We start from the raw sequence: 19981 nt of genomic DNA, 5'->3' as shown, positions 1-19981 counted from the left end.
GCAAGCCACTTTTGAGAAGAAAGCAGGAGGGGAGAGAATGCTGACAGCATGGCTTCTTCTAATGAAAACGTCATGCCTTCACAAAACTGGCTCCGGAAGTGAACTATGGGAATGCTTTGCTTACAGAGCAGATGGGGGCCAGCCCACCAAAACAACTATGAAAAAGGTGTTCCAAAACAGTGCAGTGCAAGGGAGGAATAGTTGCAAAATTATATTTAAACTATTTTACACACATTTGCATTGTAATGTTATTCTACTAGCAACTAAATTCAAATAATGTTTGAGTGACAATGACATTGCAACCTGAAAGTAATGTGAAATTTACTAACTTAGAAATAACAGCAATATATTTAGACTAAAGTTACTTTGTGTTTGTCTGGACTTGTTAGCAGTAGCCAGCTGGCAGCCCTGGGTGAAGCATTGCACCCTGGGAATCATAGTATGCTGTGTAACATTCATTGTATATTTATGGTGTGTTGACTATTACAAAGTATAAGCTTCAGAAATTTGTGTTTTTGTTGTTTTGGAACTTAATTTAATACATTAATTGATTTAGCTATGATGAATCATATGTCTAATGAATGTAATTTGACCCAATATTATGGCCATAGATGAGGAAAATGTACTTTTCTACAATGGTGGATAGTAGATTGACGTAGGCTAGTGAATTTGCGGTCTCTTACTTGTCTTGTAACAGAGTACGCAATCTCAATGGCATTCCACACTGCCCTTTCCCACGTGGACAAAAGGAACACCTATGTGAGAATGCTGTTCATTGACTACAGCTCAGCATTCAACACCATGGTGCCCACAAAGCTCATCACTAAGCTAAGGACCCTGGAACTAAACGCATCCCTCTGCAACTGAATCCTGGACTTCCTGACGGGCTGTACCCGGGTGGCAAGGGTAGGCAACAACACATCTGCCATGCTGATCCTTAACACGGGGGCCCCTCGGGTGTGTGCCTAGTCCCCTCCTGTACTTCCTGTTGACCCACGACTGCGTGGCCAAGCATAACTCCAACACCTTCATTAAGTTTGCTGACGACACAACAGTGGTAGGCCTGATCAACGACGAGACGGCCAGGTCTCTGACCTCCTCCCTATAGGCAGTGTGGTGCCAGGACAACAACCTCTCCCTCAATTTGAGCAAGACAAAGGAGATGATTGTGAACTACAGGAAAAGGAGGGCCGAACAGGCCCCCATTAACATCGATGGGGCTGTAGTGGAGTGTGTCGAGAGTTAAGTTCCTTGGTGTCCACATCACCAACAAGCTATCATGGTTCAAACACACCAAGACAGTCGTGAAGAGGGCACGACAACACCTTTTTCCCCTCGGGAGACTGAAAATATTTAGCATGGGTCCCCAGAGCCTCAAAACGTTCTACAGCTGCACTATCGAGAGCATCCTGACCGGTTGCATCACCGCCTGGTATGGCAACTGCTCGGCATCCGACTGTAAGGCGCTACAGAGGGTAGTGCGTACGGGCTAATACATCACTGGGACCAAGCTTCCTCCCATCAGGACCTAAACTCAGCAAAAAAATAAACATCCTCGCACTGTCAACTGCGTTTCTTTCAGCAAACTTAACATGTAAATATTTCTATGAACATAAGATATATCAACTGAGACACAGACTGAACAAGTTCCACAAACATGTGACTAACAGAAATGGAATAATGTGTCCTTGAACAAAGGGGGGGGGTCAAAATCAAAAGTAACAGTCAGTATCTGGTGTGGCCACCAGCTGCATTAAGTACTGCAGTGCATCTCCTCATGGACAGCACCCGATTTGGCAGTTCTTGCTGTGAGATGTTACCCCACTCTTCCACCAAGGCACCTGCAAGTTCCCGGACATTTCTAGGGGGAATGGCCCTAGCCCTCACCCTCTGATCCAACAGGTCCCAGACGTGCTCAATGGGATTGAGATCCGGGCTCTTTGCTGGCCATGGCAGAACACTGACATTCCTGTGTTGCAGGAAATCACGCACAGAGCGAGCAGTATGGCTGGTGGCATTGTCATGCTGGAGGGTCATGTCAGGATGAGCCTGCAGGAAGGGTACCAAATGAGGGAGGAGGATGTCTTCCCTGTAACGCACAGCGTTGAGATTGCCCGCAATGACAACAAGCTCAGTCCAATGATGCTGTGACACACTGCCCCAGACCATGACAGACCCTCCACCTCAATTGATCCCACCCAAACTACACTGCTCAAAAAAATTAAGGGAACACTTAAACAACACAATGTAACTCCAAGTCAATCACACTTCTGTTAAATCAAACTGTCCACTTAGGAAGCAACACTGATTGACAATAAATTTCACATGCTGTTGTGCAAATGGAATAGACAAAAGGTGGAAATTATAGGCAATTAGCAAGACACCCCCAAAAAAGGAGTGTTTCTGCAGGTGGTGACCACAGACCACTTCTCAGTTCCTATGCTTCCTGGCTGATGTTTTGGTCACTTTTGAATGCTGGCGGTGCTCTCACTCTAGTGGTAGCATGAGACGGAGTCTACAACCCACACAAGTGGCTCAGGTAGTGCAAACGGTCAGAAACAGACTCCATGAGGGTGGTATGAGGGCCCGACGTCCACAGGTGTGGGTTGTGCTTACAGCCCAACACCGTGCAGGACGTTTGGCATTTGCCAGAGAACACCAAGATTGGCAAATTCACCACTGGAGCCCTGTGCTCTTCACAGATGAAAGCAGGTTCACACTGAGCACATGTGACAGACGTGACAGAGTCTGGAGACGCCGTGGAGAATGTTCTGCTGCCTGCAACATCCTCCAGCATGACCGGTTTGGCGATGGGTCAGTCATGGTGTGGGGTGGCATTTCTTTGTGGGGCCGCACAGCCCTCCATGTGCTCGCCAGAGGTAGCCTGGCTGCCATTAGGTACCGAGATGAGATCCTCAGACCCCTTGTGAGACCATATGCTGACACATGCACATTTGTGGCCTGCTGGAGGTCATTTTGCAGGGCGCTGGCAGTGCACCTCCTTGCACAAAGGCGGAGAGAGCGGTCCTGCTGCTGGGTTGTTGCCCTCCTACGGCCTCCTCCACGTCTCCTGATGTACTGGCCTGTCTCCTGGTAGCGCCTCCATGCTCTGGACACTACGCTGACAGACACAGCAAACCTTTTTGCCACAGCTCGCATTGATGTGCCATCCTGGATGAGCTGCACTACCTGAGCCACTTGTGTGGGTTGTAGACTCCGTCTCATGCTACCACAAGAATGAGAGCACCGCCAGCATTCAAAAGTGACCAAAACATCAGCCAGGAAGCATAGGAACTGAGAAGTGGTCTGTGGTCACCACCTGCAGAATCAACCCATTTTTTGGGGGTGTCTTGCTAATTGCCTATAATTTCCACCTTTTGTCTATTCCATTTGCACAACAGCATGTGAAATTTATTGTCAATCAGTGTTGCTTCCTAAGTGGACAGTTTGATTTCACAGAAGTGTGATTGACTTGGAGTTACATTGTGTTGTTTAAGTGTTCCCTTTATTTTTTTGAGCAGTGTATTTACATTGATTCCCCCCCCCCCCCCCCCCCCCCTTTTTGTTTTTACACTGCTGCTACTCACTGTTTATCTATGCATAGTCACTTTACCTCAACCCAATGTACAAACTACCTCGACTAACCTGTACCCACGCACATTGACTCAGTACTGGTACCCCCTATTTATATCCTCGTTACTGTTATGTAATTTTATTGTTACTTTTAATTTTTTACTTAGTAAATATTTTCTTAACCAACAATGCACTTCAAGAAATGGAGTTAAGGGCTTGTAAGTAAACATTTCGCGGTAAGGTCTACCTACACCTGTTGTATTTGACAAATGTGACAAATCAAATTTGATGTGTAATTTGACTTGTATGTTCTGTTCATTTGAATTACCATTATCGAAATGTGATTTCTGTCATTCTGAGCACTGTTGCCGAACACACTAATCAGGTTACGCACCCACTGCATATGGGTCTGGTAAATTTCTCAAATTTACAGGTAAATGAATGTGCTGCTGGTCAGATGTCCGGCGCCACATTTTCCTGTGTGTACTTTCTAGGAGAGTGTTGTCACGATACCAGTATCGCAATACTAGGAAGAAAAGGAAACAAATCATAAAGTGGACTGAATTTCTTGAGGAAAACAGTCCTAATGTTGGAAAAAAATCTGCCTTATGTTGTCGCCCAGAGTCACATTTAGTTAAAAATTTTAATTTACATTTTGTGTGCTTTGTTTTCTTTTTTACCAAGGGAAATCTAGTATCCTGATTAATACCCTAGAAGCGCACACTGGTGATTATTATTATATATTTTTGGTATTTTTATAAATGTAACCATTATTTAACAAGTCAAGTCAGTTAAGAACAAATCCCTATTTACAATGACAGCCTACACCGGCCAAACCCAGATGTAACCAATTGTGCACCCCCCTATTGGATTCCCAATCACGACCTGTTGTGATGCAGCCTGGAATCGAACCAGGGACTGCAGTGACACCTCTTGCACTGAGATGCAGTGCCTTCGACAGCTGCGCCACTCGGGAGCCCGAGTGTATCAGGCAGTGTAGTGATATCTGTGGCGGAAAAGCCAATAGTTGGGCAAACAGACCCTCTACCCCTGTTAAAAGCTGTGATTGGCTGTAAGTGGTATGTTTGGTGATATTGATTGGCAGTACTTAATGGGCGGGACTACAGGATCTCCTTTTGGCACTAAACATCGGATTTTGGCGGTTCAGAATTTATCCATGGGCCATTCTAAATTCATAAATGGGCTCGATCTGGCCCGCAGGCCACCAGTTGAATAGCCCTGGCCTAGGATAACCGATTCTAAATGGCACTAGCAGTTCGCAAAGTAGCTTAAGCGGAAAATAGACAGGACGCAATTATTACAAAACTGCAGCTCGTTGTTGGAATACACATATTTCCCCATTTCAATCAGCCAGTCCAGTTTGAATTGGTGATAAAACTGTTGTCATTTGGCAAGAAATTTTGCTTGGGTATCCCATCAGTTAGAAACGTTTTTATAGGCATATATTTCTGTAGGCCTAACGAGAGCTTGCGTGTGCACTCGGCACATGTGTAGAGGGAGTGGTCAGAACACAATTGAGTGAGTGAGACATGGAGGAGACAGGGAATTAAGGGAAAAGAACTGTGATGCTTGGCTTTATACATTTTTTGTTGTGCCGCGCAAATGCACATGTACAAATGGAACACTAAAGTCAAAGCAAATTAGCAATGTCTTAAAGACAAAATGTCAGTTGTTTTCGGGACCAAATTGTACTTGCCCATTTCAGGCAGCCATAAAGCACATTCCACTAAATAGTTCTACAGTATTTTTTTTACGTGTTAGTTTTGACGTCCATTTGAGTACTCGATTACGCGTGCTTTTTACCCCTTTTTCTCAATTTCGTGATATCCAACTGGTAGTTAGTCTTGTCCCATCGCTGCAACTCCCGTACAAACTCGGGAGAGGCGGTGGTCGAGAGCCATGCGTCCTCCGAAACCCAACCCTGCCAAGCCACACTGCTTCTTGACACACTGCTCACTTAACCCGGAAGCCAGCCGCACCAATGTGTTGGAGGAAACACCGTACAGCTGGTGACCAAAGTCGGCGTGCATGCGCCCGGCCGCCACAAGGAGTCGCTAGAGCGCGATGGGACAAGTACATCCCAGCTGGCCAAACCCTCCCCTAATCCGGATGACGCTGGGCCAATTGTGCGCCACCTCATGGGTCTCCCGGTAGCGGCTGGCTCCAACACAGCCCGGGTTCGAACCCGGATCTGTAGTAACTCCTCTAGCACTGCGATGCTGTGTCTTGGACCGCTGTGCCACTCGGGAAGCCCTATGCCCATCCCTACCCCTTAGCACCTCTACCCTTCCACTAGACCTCAGCCCTATTTTTATTTTGTATTTTAATGTAATATCTTATGTTTTTCTTGTTTAACTGTTCTGTACTTGTATGTATTTGTACGTTTTATGTGGATCCCAGGAAGAGTAGCTGCTCCATGTGTTGTAGCTAATGGGGATGCTAATATACTAAACCCCAGATCTAAAGGTGACAATGGGATAGTTACTGTCATGTTCTGTTTCCGGGAGAGAGACAGTTCCTCTATGGGTTCCATTACAGAATTGTGATGTCAATTGTAAAATATTCTGACTTCCAAACATAGAATTCGATTCTGATTCTAACTCTACATAATGGTCTGGCTTGGAAGGTTATTCCTTGTCAGCCAGTATAATATAGTATTGTTATTTACGTTAAATCGTTCTTGTGTGTTGCATGACTCAAGTTTTTCCTTCCTGTAGTTTGTGTGTATGCCACCCCTCACCCATTATCTATCACCCGGCATTTGGCCATGACCACCTTGTCATGGGTGTGTCTGGGATGGACCTTTTAGGCCACACATACACACACAGATCCTTAGGCCAAGTGGAAGGATTGCACTCTCCATTTCAGAGGAGATGAGGGGGAGGCAAGGTACTGAGTGTTGAGAAGCCACATGGGCAGCCTGGTCGCTCCGACTAGACACAACATAGTACACGTTTGTTTTTACCTGTATGTAACTCCAAAACGTATAATACAAATGTGTGAGAGACTGTGTTGACATGGGTGAATGGCATTACCACTAAGCCTATTTCGACTCCCATCGTTTAATTATGGCATTTTATCTATTGGACTTGACCTGTTGGATGGAACTGACCCAAAGTCCCTAAACTAGAGATGGTCGGGAGAAAGAGGAGCAAACGGAGTGGGAGGAAGAGAAGGAAGGGTGGTGAAGCCGAGTAATCTAATTGGTTTTCAAGTGGGATTGATTAGTCTCCAATGTAGCTAGGTTAATTCCTTCTCTTCCTGCTCCTTCTGGCATCAGCAGTCTTCTCAGGTCAATCTCGCTCCTTCTTTCGCACTCTTTCTCCTTCCTTTTCAGTCTAGCAGTCGGCCTTCTCTGCTTATCCTGGGACAGTAGCGTTGGTGGCCATTTGACCTTTTGAGGACCTTTTAGTGACGGGGCTAACATTAGGGGAGGTGTGTATGTGCACACAGTATCAGTCAAAAGTTTGGACACAGCTACTCATTCAAGGGTTTTTCTTGTAACTATTTTCTACATTGTAGAATAATAGTGAAGACATCAAAACTATGAAATAACACATCTGGAATCATTTAGTAACCAAAAAAAGTGTTAAACAGGTCAAAATATATTTGAGATTTTTCAAAGTAGCCACCCTTTGCCTTGATGACAGCTTTGCACGCTCTTGGCATTCTCTCAACCATCTTCATGAGGTAGTCACCTGAAATGCATTTCAATTAACAGAATTTCTTTCCTTAATGCATTTTAGCCAATCAGTTGTGTTGTGACAACGTAGGGGTGGTATACAGGAGATCCTTGGCTATTGGCTAATCAGGGACACTTAACCTGTAAACTGATTGACAGTTTACCTTTTACCGCAGAACCAAATCCAGACCTGACCAGAAAGAAAACGGGGATGGACCTACCTGAATTTGTCCACTGATTTCTCATATATTAGTCTCAAATGATGGTGTGATGTTCACGTTGGGCCCAATTCTAGCAAACAAACTGAGGACACCATCCAACCTGGAACTGAGTGAGTAGTGGTTGGTCTGATGCTATTTTGAAAGCCAAGAAGAAAAATAAAGTACATTACAATGATATATTTTATGGGAACTGAATGCTGAGTTAAGGCTCCCAGGCTTGCAAGGACAGACCAGATACAAATTCAATTGGCACTAAGGTGTGAAGTGAAAGGTTTCGAGGCCTTTGCAAGTGGCAGGAGTCTTTGAAGCATCCTCTGAATCCCTCTCCTGCTGTTCAAAGACCACTGGCATTTTCTAAAAGAAATCTGCCTCCAGAAATAAAAGCTTCTCCCAAGTGGGTGTGACACCTACTCCCATTGCCTGCTGCACTGCTGCTTGCATTCCACCTGGTGATCTGTTCACCGTCTGCCCTGGCCTGTCTCCCCCTGTCTGGTACAGGTACCGCCACCACACTCGCCCCTCTCCCGAGCTTCCGCTCGCCTCCAGTCGTTTTATATTAAATGTATTTCTTGTGCATTTTGCTATTTGCCTCATGACTCCTGCATACGTTGTAGTCAGCAAACTTTCTTTACCCAACCGTGGGACAGACTTTGTTCCCACACTCGAGACTCTGACTCTATTTTGGTTACACAGACTTTTGGCCTCCCATCCTATTCTAACCACCTCTCGCCGGCTTTGTATTCATGTTACCTGATGGAATTGCTGTACAATATGATCTTGTTGCCATCTGATGCACATGCAGATGTCATAAATCAGCACTGCAGAGCTCTCCGGTGTCCTATTGCGTGCCTTGATTGTATTACTGTTGATGATTTCTGGAAATGTGCATGTACATCATCTACTGTTGCTAGCCCCAATTCTAACTTGTACTCTATCTGCTTCACTGATTTCTGCTCTTGTAGAAGCCTGGGTATTCTGCACGTTAACACAAGAATCTTATTACCTAAAATGGATCAATTGAAAGTGTGGGTAATGATGTTTTGGTCATTACTGAGACGTGGTTAAGGAAGAGTGTTTTGAATACTGATGTTAACCTTTCTGGTTATAACCTTTTTGGCAAGACAGATCTTCCAAAGATGGGGGGTGGCAATTTTTACCAAGGATCACTTTCAGTGCTCGGTTGTATCCACCAAGTCTGTCCCCAAACAATTTGATTTGCTGGTTTTAAGCATTACATTTTCAAATAGCTTTTTGTTGACTGTTGCTGGGTGCTAGCGTCCTCCATCAGCACTGTACCCTACCTGCCCTAAGCTCTCTCCTGGCCCCTAACACTAAGTCTGAATTTGTCCTACTTGGTGACCTAAACTGGGACATGCTTAAACCATCTGACCTAGTCCTAAAGCAATGGGACTCTCTAAATCTTTTTCAGATTATTACCAATCCCACAAGCTATGACTCCAAACATCCAGAAAAGGCTACTCTCTTTGATGCTATCCTCACAAATAATCCTGATAGGTATCAGTCTGGTGTTTTCTGTAATGACCTTTAGTTATCACTGTTTTACAGCCTGTGATCGTAATGGCTGCTCATTGAAACAACCTGTCCTGATTTGTCAGACGCTTGTTAAAAAAATGTTTTAATGAGCTAATGTTCTGAGCTCCGTCTCAGATTATTGCATGGTTTGCATGGTTTGCAAGGAAGTGCAAACAGATCCAACAGTTTTAGAAACTTCAGAGTGTTTTATATCAAATAGTAATAATAATATGCATATATTAGCATCTGGGACAGAGGAGGAGGCAGTTCACTATGGGCATGCAATTCATCCAAAAGTGAAAATGCTGCCCCCTATCATAAAGAAGTTAAATCAATACACAGAATATTTTGTTTAAAAAAATTCTTAGCAGGCAATATTAACTTGGGAAAATGTGTCACTTCTCTTGCCGCCTGGCTCATTGAACTAATTTGCCAGAATTTTACATAATTATGACATAACATTGAAGGTTGTGCAATGTAACAGCAATATTTAGACTTAGGGTTGCCACCCGTTCGATAAAATACGTAACTGTTCCGTCTTTTACTGAAAGAATAAACGTTTTGTTTTTTCGAAATGATAGTGTTCGGATTTGACCATATTAATGACCTAAGGTTTGTATTTATTATATTATAATTAAGTCTATGATTTGATAGAGCAGTCTGACTGAGCGGTGGTAGGCAGCAGCAGGCTCTTTAAGCATTCATCCAAACAGCACTTCACTGTGTTTGCCAGCAGCTCTTAGCAATGGGGCTGGCAATGCATAATTCCTACAATAACTACAACCTAAAACTTCTTAACTGGGAATATTGAGGAACTGGGAATATTGAATCACCAGCTTTCATATGTTCTGAGCAAGGAACTTATACGTTAGCTTTTTTACATGGCACATATTGCACTTTTACTTCTCCAACACTGTGTTTTTGCATTATTTCAACCGAATTGAACATGTTTCATTATTTATTTGAGACAATATAATACATAAATAAAATATATTTAAAGTTAAAATAAGTGTTCATTGTTCATTCAGTATTGTTGTAACATTATATATATAATTATTTTTATTTAATCGCAATCGGCTTTTTTTGTCCTCCCATAATCGGTATCGGCGTTGAAAAATCATAATCGGTCGACCTTTATTATAGGCCCATTTCTATTTTGCCCTGTTTATCAGAAGTGTTGGAAAAACTTGTCAGTAATCAACTGACTGGCTTTCTTGATTTCTAGTATTCTCTCGGGTATGCAATCTGGTTTCTGCACAGGTTATGGATGTGTCACTGCAACCTTAAATGATATCACCATTGCCCTTGATTCTAAGCAATATTATGCTGCTATTTTTATTGACTTGGCCAAAGCTTTCGATACAGTAGACCATTCCATTCTTGTGAGTATTGGTGTCTCCTGAGGGGTCTTTGGCCTGGTTTGCTAACTACCTCAGAGTGCAGTGTACAAAGTCAGAAAATCTGCTGTCTCAGCCACTGTCTGTCACCAAGGGAGTACCTCAAGGCTTGATCCTAGGCCCCACGTCTTCTCAATTTACATCAACAACAGCTAAGGCAGTAGAAAGCTCTCTCATCCATTTATATGCAGGTGATATTCTTATACTCAGCTGACCCCTCCCTGGATTTTGTGTTAAATGCTCTATAACAAAGCTTCCTTAGTGTCCAAAAAGCTTTCTCTACCCTTGAACTTATTTGGAGGTGTTCAGAACAAGGTCATGTGGTTTGGGAAGAAGAATGCCCCTCTCCCCACTAGTGTGATTACTACCTCTGAGGGTTTGAGCTTGAAGTAGTCACCTCGTACAGGTACTTGGGAGTATGACTAGACGGTGCACTGTCCTTCTCTCAGCACATATCAAAGATGCAGGCTAAAGTTAAATCTAGACTTGGTTTCCTCTATTCTAATCGCTCCTCTTTAACCCTAGCTGCCAAATTAACCCGGATTCAGATGACCATCCTACCCATGCTAGATTACGGGGACTTAATTTATAGATCGGCGGGTAATGGTGCTCTGGAGCGGCTAGATGTTATTTGCAACCAATGCACCTTATAGGATACATCACTGCACTCTATACTCCTCTGTAAACTGGTCATCTCTGTATACCTGTCGCAAGACCCACTTGTTGATGCTTATTTATAAAACCCTCTTAGGCCTCACTCCCCCCTATCTGAGATATCTACTGCAGCCTTCATCCTCCACATACAACACCCGTTCTGCCGGTCACATTCTGTTAAAGGTCCCGAAAGCGCACATCCCTGGGTCGTTCGTCTTTTCAGTTCGCTGCAGCTAGCGACTGGAACGAGCTGCAACAAACACTCAAATGGGACAGTTTAATCTCAGCTTTATCTCTTTATTCAACGACTCAATCATGGACACTCTTACTGACAGTTGTGGCTGCTTCGTGTGATGTATTCTTGTCTCTACCTTCTTGCCCTTGGTGCTGTTGTCTGTGAGCAATAATGTTTGTACCATGTTGTGCTGCTGCCATGTGTTGTTGCTACCATGTTGTTGTGTTGCTACCATGCTGTGTTATGTGTTGCTGCCTTGCTATGTAGTAGTGTTGTCTCTCATTGTGATGTGTGTTTTGTCGTGTGTTTTTTTTTTCCTATATATTGTATTTATTTTTAATCCCAGGCCCCCATTTTCCTTTTTGGTAGGCTGTCATTGTAAATAAGAATTTCTTAACTGGCTTTCCTAGTTAAAGGTTAAATAAATAAATATATACAAAAATTCTAAGTTGAGGTATGTAGACTTAACATGGACTTAGCATAATAAAACAGATTTAAGTATTTTTCTTAAAGGGATAGTTTGGGATTTTGGCAATGAAGCTCTTTATCTACTTCCCCAGAGTCAGATGAACTCGTGGATACCATTTGTATGTCTGCTTGCAACTTAAAAAAGGAAGTATGCTCTCTAGTATTTACACTAACACTAGTTAGCAACTGCAATGACTGGAAGTCTATGGGAACAGCTAGCATGTAGACTTCATCATTACTCTAATCCTAGTTAGAACTGAGTTGCGAAATGACATCTTGTTTCCTTCATACTGTACGCAGCAACTTAAAAATGGTATCGACAAGTTCATCGGACTCGGCGGAGGTAGGCTGGGGCTTCATTGCCAAATGGGGTCAGTTGAGGCTGTTGTACAGTAGTGTCCAGCAGTGGTTGGAGCCTGAGCATATTCTTATGGTCTAAGTAAACTGCCGTAAAAAGGTCCCCAAGACCCCTCTCCACATCTTCTCTCTCGCTCTCTCATCTCTCTCCCTCTATCTCTGTTTCCCCCATCTCTCCTTCCCTTCCTCTCTCTCGCTCTTTCTGTCCCCATCTCCTCCCACTCCTTTCTCCATCCCCCCTAACAGACAGATAGAACGTGTTAGCCAGCATTCCTGTCGCTCCAGCCAGACCACAGCTGAAGCCCTCTCTCAAAGCAACTGTATTGTGACCCAGCAGCCATTGTTACAACAGGACAAAGCCCCTATCAAAGCCCTGCTCAGGGTCAACTGAGGCCAGCCTTAAAACACACACGCACGCACACAGGGGGGATATACGCACACGCTTTAGATACAGGGGATATGCGCAGCCAGAGCCCAGCCTAATCCACTGTCAGAATGTGTGTGGGCCACGAAGGGACATGCTTCTCTACCAACTGTTTTGGTGAAGTTAACTGATGCTCTCTTTCTCTACAGAATGAAGCTGGATGGAGGGATCTGATCTGAGATAGTTAGAGGGGTGCACCCCTCTAACTAAGTCCCTCCACTACCACCCTTTGACCTCGACCCCAAGGCTGGCCCTCCGCCACCACCCTTCAAACTCGACCCCAAGGCTGGCCCACAAGGTCACGCCCCCTTTGAACCACAACATCACGAAGACAGCAGAAGATGAAGACTGAAGGCGCTTGCATTTTAGTATTTTTTTTTTAAATATATTTTTTCCCGGTTTTTGTTTCGTCAGTGGCTGGTTTTTAGGCTGCTCTCTCTCATCGTTAAATGACTTTAGATATAAAAACATTATTTCTGATCTACAGCGCAAAAAAGGGAGCTTCGCTCAAACATGGTATCGCTGTAAGTTAATAATAATAGCCAAATAATAATACAACTCTTAGACTGGGTTGAGACTGGTCAGTAGAGTTTACTCAAGTATTACTCTAATCTTAGAGTTTACTCATCTTCTCACTGAGAAACTGCTACATGTATTTAAAGCCACATAGTGCATTTGTTATTCTAACATGGTTTATTTAGTATTTTTCTATTAGCAGAAAATGGTACTGGACTCGACGATAGTCCCAATATTTTCCATAAAAGACGCACGTATTTTATTTCCACTTAAGGGCCTTATTAGCACAGGTCTGGCTCACAGATGGATGGAGATAGATACACATATACACTTTCGCTTGTCTGTGCTCTTTAGGCTACAGTCAAGGCCGTAACCAAGGTTTTTGTGAGGTCTGGATTGTTTTGGGGGGGGGGGGGGGGGGGGGGGGGGCTCATTTACTGCATTTCTATACAATAAAAAAAGAAGCTATTTGTAGAACAGCAAAACTGACCTCTGCCATTACCACCGTGGCTGCTGTAGGTTCATTCTTTCATTTCAGTCGATCTACAAACATATATTAGCTATACAATTGTAATGTCATATCCCTGAAATGGGAGGAATGATTCAAACTGACACGTAGCGACTGTTGAGTCCGTTTGTGTGATGAATTGCATAAAATCCCATTTTTACACGTCTCTCTTCTCAAATGACATGGCATTAACGTTTGTATCCCTAGGCATTACTAATCAAGCTCTGCACAAACGGACTTCAAAAGAGCACACAGATCGTATTATCACATGCACATGAATTATTAGAATATTATGATTCTGTATTAATATCAGTGATGTAGTGGTAAAAAAAAAAAAAATGGTGGGTAAACTATAAACTCCAGGGGTAACCGGCTACCAATATAAATGAAAACGTATGTCATTTTCAGTGTACTGTATTGTTTGCATTTCGATTCGAATGTAATGTCGGCCTATAGGGAAGATGGGCCATGTGGAGATGTTCATATTGAAACACATTTTAAGTTCCTAACCTGTTTTTAAAAGATTAGTACAGATTTTCTCAGGGGGGCCCTGACCCAAGTTTGGGAACCACCACTCCTCTGCTTCCATTGCAGCCTGCCTCAACCTTAACACTGAGTTGCCACACCACTGTCTGTCTCAGTAGCCTACTCTCTGTAAAGCAAAGTTATTGTGAGATCTTAACCTATTTATTTGCTCCTGTTGAGGTAGGCTTCGTTTAACATGATCTTCTTTACTTCATCCTTCTAGCTGGCCCTCGGCCTGTGCCACAAGCGGGCAAAGTTAGCCGTTTGAGAGAGTGGTGATTGTGCTGCTAAAAAGGAAAATCCGGGAGGCAAATCCAGGGGACGCAGGTGAACAAACCACGGTTCCTGGTTCCAACTCGTTCGCAAAGAAGCCGGCGTGATTTAAAGCAGTCAGATCAATAATGTAAGCGTTCTGAGCTTTTATCATTGCTGAAAGTAATATTCAGATGTTGACCCATAATAGATTATTTTTATTAGAAAAAGCATTGAGGTCCGGACCGCTGTGTCCTCATGTAGTTACGGCCCTGGCTACAGTGACTGACCACACACACACGATGCCCCCTGTTGCTGTGACTCCACTAATCCATCAGTAAGTGTGCTGGGTGACGTTGGGGGTCCAGTAACCTGACTCCACCCCCCCCCCCCCCCCCCCCCCCAAGGTGCAACATGCACACACACGGACACACACCTCTGCCAGCCCCTAACTTCCCTGGTTACGCACGTTAGACCCCTCACATTGCCAAGCATGTAGGGGCTGGCCGCAGTGAGGGAGAGAGAGAGCGCAGGGGAGTGAGGGTCTATTCTCGGCCTAAACTGGGATCCACAAGAACCAGTTCAGAGAGGTTTTCAGGATTTGACGACGTTACTTTAGGGTTAGCGCTGGGAAGTGTAGCTAAAACTAAGGGTTAAATACAAGAGATGAGGTACAAGTAAGGTAAAATACGTTGCTTGGAATCCGTTAGGAAAGTTAGGGGGGAAAAAACGTGTCAGTGCGCCACTTAACAGAGGAGTGATCATGTTACCATCCTAACTGAAAGACCGCTGTGGGGTGTCCTCTTAATTTTCTTTCATTTCAGTATTTTGACTCGTGTGCCATGCCTTTAAAAATATATATATATATCCCTATCCCTAAAAAAAAATGTACCCTCCTGTCTCCCTTCTGAAAGGCTGTAAGCAGTGAGTTCCGCTAGAGTACTGTTGTGTATTTTTCTGTGCAAACTCTGTCGGCCTTTTATATAGTTAACCCACTCTATGGGTGTCTGTGGGAGGAATGGGGGGGGAACAGGGAGAAGATGTTAGTCGCACTATCGATCGCGTGACTGGAGTGTTAATTTTATTCGCTCACCTGATTATTCCCTCGCTCCCTTCCCCCTCTTTCCCTTCCCTCTTTTTCTAGATCTCTTAGTCATTTGATGATGACTGAACCAAAATGTCAGTGAAAAAGTAAAAGAGCTTGATGCTTGTTAGGAAAGGGGGGGGGGGATTAGAAGGGCTCAAAAGTATCATGGTACGTCTTGTCGGTGTTAACTAAAGTATGAAGATGATGATGATGATATATTTGTTGGTGCAGAATAATGGACTGTGGAAAAGGTTGACCCCCCCCAGCAAAAAATAAATAAACTTTCAACAACCCGTCAGATCCCATTTGGTACAACCAATGTCTTATATGGTACAGTTGCGGTGCACAGAACCTACTGTTAATGTATGTTATGGAAAAGGAACTGTTACTATATCTACCCAAGGCTGAAACCATAGAACTAGAATCCTCATCATTCTAATTCTGTGGTTGGAACACATTTTTAAAGGCTGTACTGTGATTTTATTTATATTTGGTTACGCTGCAGCGCTGTTCGGCTTTGAGCTATTAGATTTGAATAATACGAAAGCTTTATTTGGCAAGACTTTGATTTTAAGAAGTCTTACTTAATCAATTAAATAAAAAAATAGTCTTGATTATCGATACTCACTCATATCAGCCTTGTTCAGTTCTGTACTATTTGGTGGATGATTATACTTTGTTCTGTTGATGATATATTATAGGCCAATATGGTCGGGTCCCACACTCCTCACTAGCGATGTATTGGACATGCATTCTCAGTAGTATGCGACTAGCTACTAGTGTGCATACTAAGTAGTATGCTAGTGTGGATGTTGGAACAGAGCCGTAGCGTTTTGAGTTAACAATAATAACAAACCCTTTTAGGAAATAATGGGGGGGAAATCTAATAACTACATAATATATTACAGAGGAACTAAACGGTACTGCATAAATAAATGTGCAACAGTATTTTTATTTTTTTTAATCTACTTTATAGAAAGTGCAGAAGTTAAATCTCCATAGTTTTTTGGGTGTTGTGTTGATACTTTTGATGGAACTCTTAAAGACGGGGTTTAAAATCATTTTTAAGCTAAACAGAGACAGTGGGGTAAAGTTTTGAAGAGTTTGAGGATGTAGACGTTTAGCAGTTTTGTATTAAAAAAAAGAAAAGGAAAAAAATATCCTCTGCCTAATGTTTTGTAACTTACTATTTTATTTGCTGCTGTGTAGTATTACAAAATAACCATTTTGAATGCTGTTGATTGATGGCAACCATGACGATGTCATTTTCATTGCTACCTGTGTTTTCTTTCAGAATTTAATGGCATTGTCATTTAGCTTTATGGAACAGACAGTTCTTCATACGGTGGAGGTGTTAATCCTCATATGTGCATTATATTTCTCTGCAACGTATGTCCTTACGGGGAAAAAAAGGTGTTAAAATAAAAAGAGAAATTATTTAAATATGATAGTATTTTTTTCATGTTAATTGCGCCCCAAGGTGACTTTTTTTTCGTTCTCACTTCAGGAGGGATGGGGGTGAAGTCCTAGCGGAGGAATTTGGAGCATAGTGTTTATATTTATCCAACTTTTTTGCTTTCAATAGAGCTATTGCAATAAAAGTGTTCATGTACATCTACCACCTCAACTGTCCCTCATTATTTGTGTGTGTGTACGTATTAGTAAGCCTTGTCTGAGCCAGAATGTCCTGTGGGGCTGGAGTTTACTGTTTCTGGAGCATGAGGCAGAGTTGATGTACAAGTACAGCAGTGAAGGTTGCTGAGGAGGATGGCTCATAATGGCTGGAATGGTATCAAACATGGTTTCCATGTGGTAGATACCATTCAATTGACTCCATTCCAGCCATTTACAAGGTGCCATCCTCCCCTCAGCACCCTCCACTGAAGTACAGTATACACACAGTCCCCTGTCCAGGGGGTATGTTGTGTACTACATGTCATAAGTTGACTCTTTGGCCAATGTGCACAGTGACTCTGCTTCAAAAGGTCTATACCCAGAATGCAACTGGTCAACAACAGCCACTGACTGACAGTTGGACCACCTCTCTAAAATAATATGTTGACCTTTTAACAGTTGCGGGCTCGAGTTGCCTTTTGGCTCAAACAACTTATACCAGTGTTTACCAACTGTTCCATTTAGTTCTCCCACTATGATCAAAAGCGGACCCTGACAGCAGTGGAATTCGAAACCCACGCCCCCAAAGAGATTGGAGTGCCTTAGACCACTTGACCACACTATCACCTAACCTGTCATACAACTTTGTTTGTTTTGGCAATCCCATGATATCCTATCAAGTCTATATCTCTTTACTGAACTTGTAACCTTTGTGCACATTTGACACTAAATATCTATGTGCCATTTCTGAAAAGACTGCATGTACAAAAATAGAGATTTATGCCCAAACCTTCCCGCACAAAGCCCTAACCTGCAAGGAGATTAACCTAAAGAGTCCCTGCAGCCAGCTGGTTCTGGCGACACAATTGCACATAACCAGATTAAGAGAAAACAAAAAGAGAACTACTTGACACATTGAGAAAAAAAAGAAAAAAAAAGAAACACAGAGCAAAATACTTGAAATAATTGATTGATTTACCACTAACGTGGGTCCAATTAAATAAGAGCTGGGACATTGTTGGCATTGTTGGGTACTTCGCAAGTAGGAAACCATCAGTCAGAAAAGGTGATCATGGAAATGAAATAGGAAATATAAGCTTATTTCTAACCATTTTAGAATGCAAACATGTTTATCTTCGCTCTTCTCACTAGCGGCAAATGATTGCATCTTATTATATTAACTTTTTTTATTTTCATAAGTGTGTCATATCCCCCCCATTTGCACAAAATTCCCAGCATGGTCTCATACAAATCTTAAATTATTGTTAATCTAACAGCACTGTCCAATTTACAGTAGCTATTACAGTGAAAGAATTCCATGCTATTTGAGAAGAGTGCATAATTTAGAACATGAAAGTTATTAATAAACATATTAGGCACATTTGGGCAGTCTTGATACATGTTTAACAGAAATGCAATGGTTAATTGGAACAGTCTAAAAAACTTTGCACATACACTGCTGCCGTCTAGTGGACAAAATCGAAATTGCACCTGGGCTGGAATAATACATTATGGCCTTTCTCTTGCATTTCAAAGATGATAGTACAAAAAAATACAAGAACGTTTGTTTTTTTCTTTGTATTATCTTTTACCAGATCTATTGTGTTATATTCTACTACATTCCTTTCACATTTCCATGAACTTCAAAGTGTTTCCTTTCAACTGGTACCAAGAATATGCATATCCTTGCTTCAGGGTCTGAGCTACAGGCAGTTAGATTTGGGTATGTCATTTTAGGTAAAAATTGAAAAAAAGGGGCGTATCCTTAAGAGGTTGGCAACAACAAAAGGAGGGTGGGTGGGTGTATAATGTGAACGTCTAGCAACCAAAAGGTTGAGTGTTCGAATCTCATCATGGACAACTTCAGCATTTTAGCAAATACTTTTTAGCTACTTTGCAACTACTTAGCATGTTAGGTTAAGGTTACCTAACTCATAACCTTAATCCCTAACTGCTAGCCTAGCTAACATTAGCCACAACAAATTGGAATTCGTAACGTATATGTACTGCAAATTCATAACATATTGTACCAATTGCAATTCGGAACATATACGGATTGCTATTTGTAACATATAAGAAATGGATGCTAGACATCCACAAATTAATGCATACCATACGAAATGTAACATAACATACTAAATGGAGTGTACAGATTAATAGGAAGTGCCCTGAGACCAGGTTGAAATACTAGGCTATTTGCCTGCTTGCAATGCAATACTTCAACCACTAGAAACTGCGTATGCATGGTCAAAAGTTAGCGGGAAGTTAAGCACATTCTCACGTCACGTTCAGTTTTTAAATAAGCCGCACCCATGTTTTGGGGTATATTTTGTACATTTGCAACGTTTATAAATGAGGCCACAGCGCCTGTGTCCACAAAGCAGCTGGGTAGGAATGTGAATCTACGATCTGTCTATACAATCTTATTCATAATGATCTCAAATTCAAAACTGATGCTCGACAGCTAAACACATTCTAACACATTCTAACACATTCTAACGGTTTTCAGACGGAGCACAGTAGTAGTGGGATACTGTCTGTCTCTGTTTCTCTCTCTGTGTCTGTGAATAATTCCCTTTAATTTATATCACTTGTTCTCAAACTAACCCAGTGTTAGTCCCAAATTCCACCTCAGGGACAGAGAGAGCCTCCTGACTGTCAAAACAAGGTAAAGTCCACATGACGTACAGTTATGAATGGAACTATTGTTCCCTGGAGAAGGGAACGAGGTATAACATACTATGGGGTCTCAACATCCAATCCTATTCGTGTGAAGCAAACTGAAATCATGCCCAACGGGCCAATGGAGGCCGAGCCCGCCCTCGGCAGCCCCGTCTTCCTAGCTATAATACCAGGGCTCCTCTATTTCCTCAATTCAGTACCGCTCTTCAGCGAACCCAAGCGCCCTGGCGGT

The 19981-nt window shown here is 42.7% G+C and overlaps 1 protein-coding gene across 1 annotated transcript in view; it reads left to right on the top strand.

Moving 5' to 3' along the window:
• The window catches only part of LOC129865609 (insulin receptor substrate 2-B-like), a 29680-nt gene extending 16736 nt beyond the window's left edge, over positions 1-12944 (top strand). Inside the window, exon 2 of the mRNA XM_055938516.1 lies at positions 12715-12944. Within this exon, the coding sequence (XP_055794491.1) occupies positions 12715-12719 (5 nt within the window). The 3' untranslated portion in view covers positions 12720-12944. The remainder of the gene's footprint in view (positions 1-12714) is intronic.
• Positions 12945-19981: the final 7037 nt, after the last annotated feature.

Source organism: Salvelinus fontinalis, chromosome 11 (assembly GCF_029448725.1).
Source record: "Salvelinus fontinalis isolate EN_2023a chromosome 11, ASM2944872v1, whole genome shotgun sequence".
NCBI lineage: Eukaryota > Metazoa > Chordata > Actinopteri > Salmoniformes > Salmonidae > Salvelinus > Salvelinus fontinalis.
Note: the sequence above shows the minus strand (reverse complement) of the source record. Positions and strands in the feature narration are given on the sequence as shown.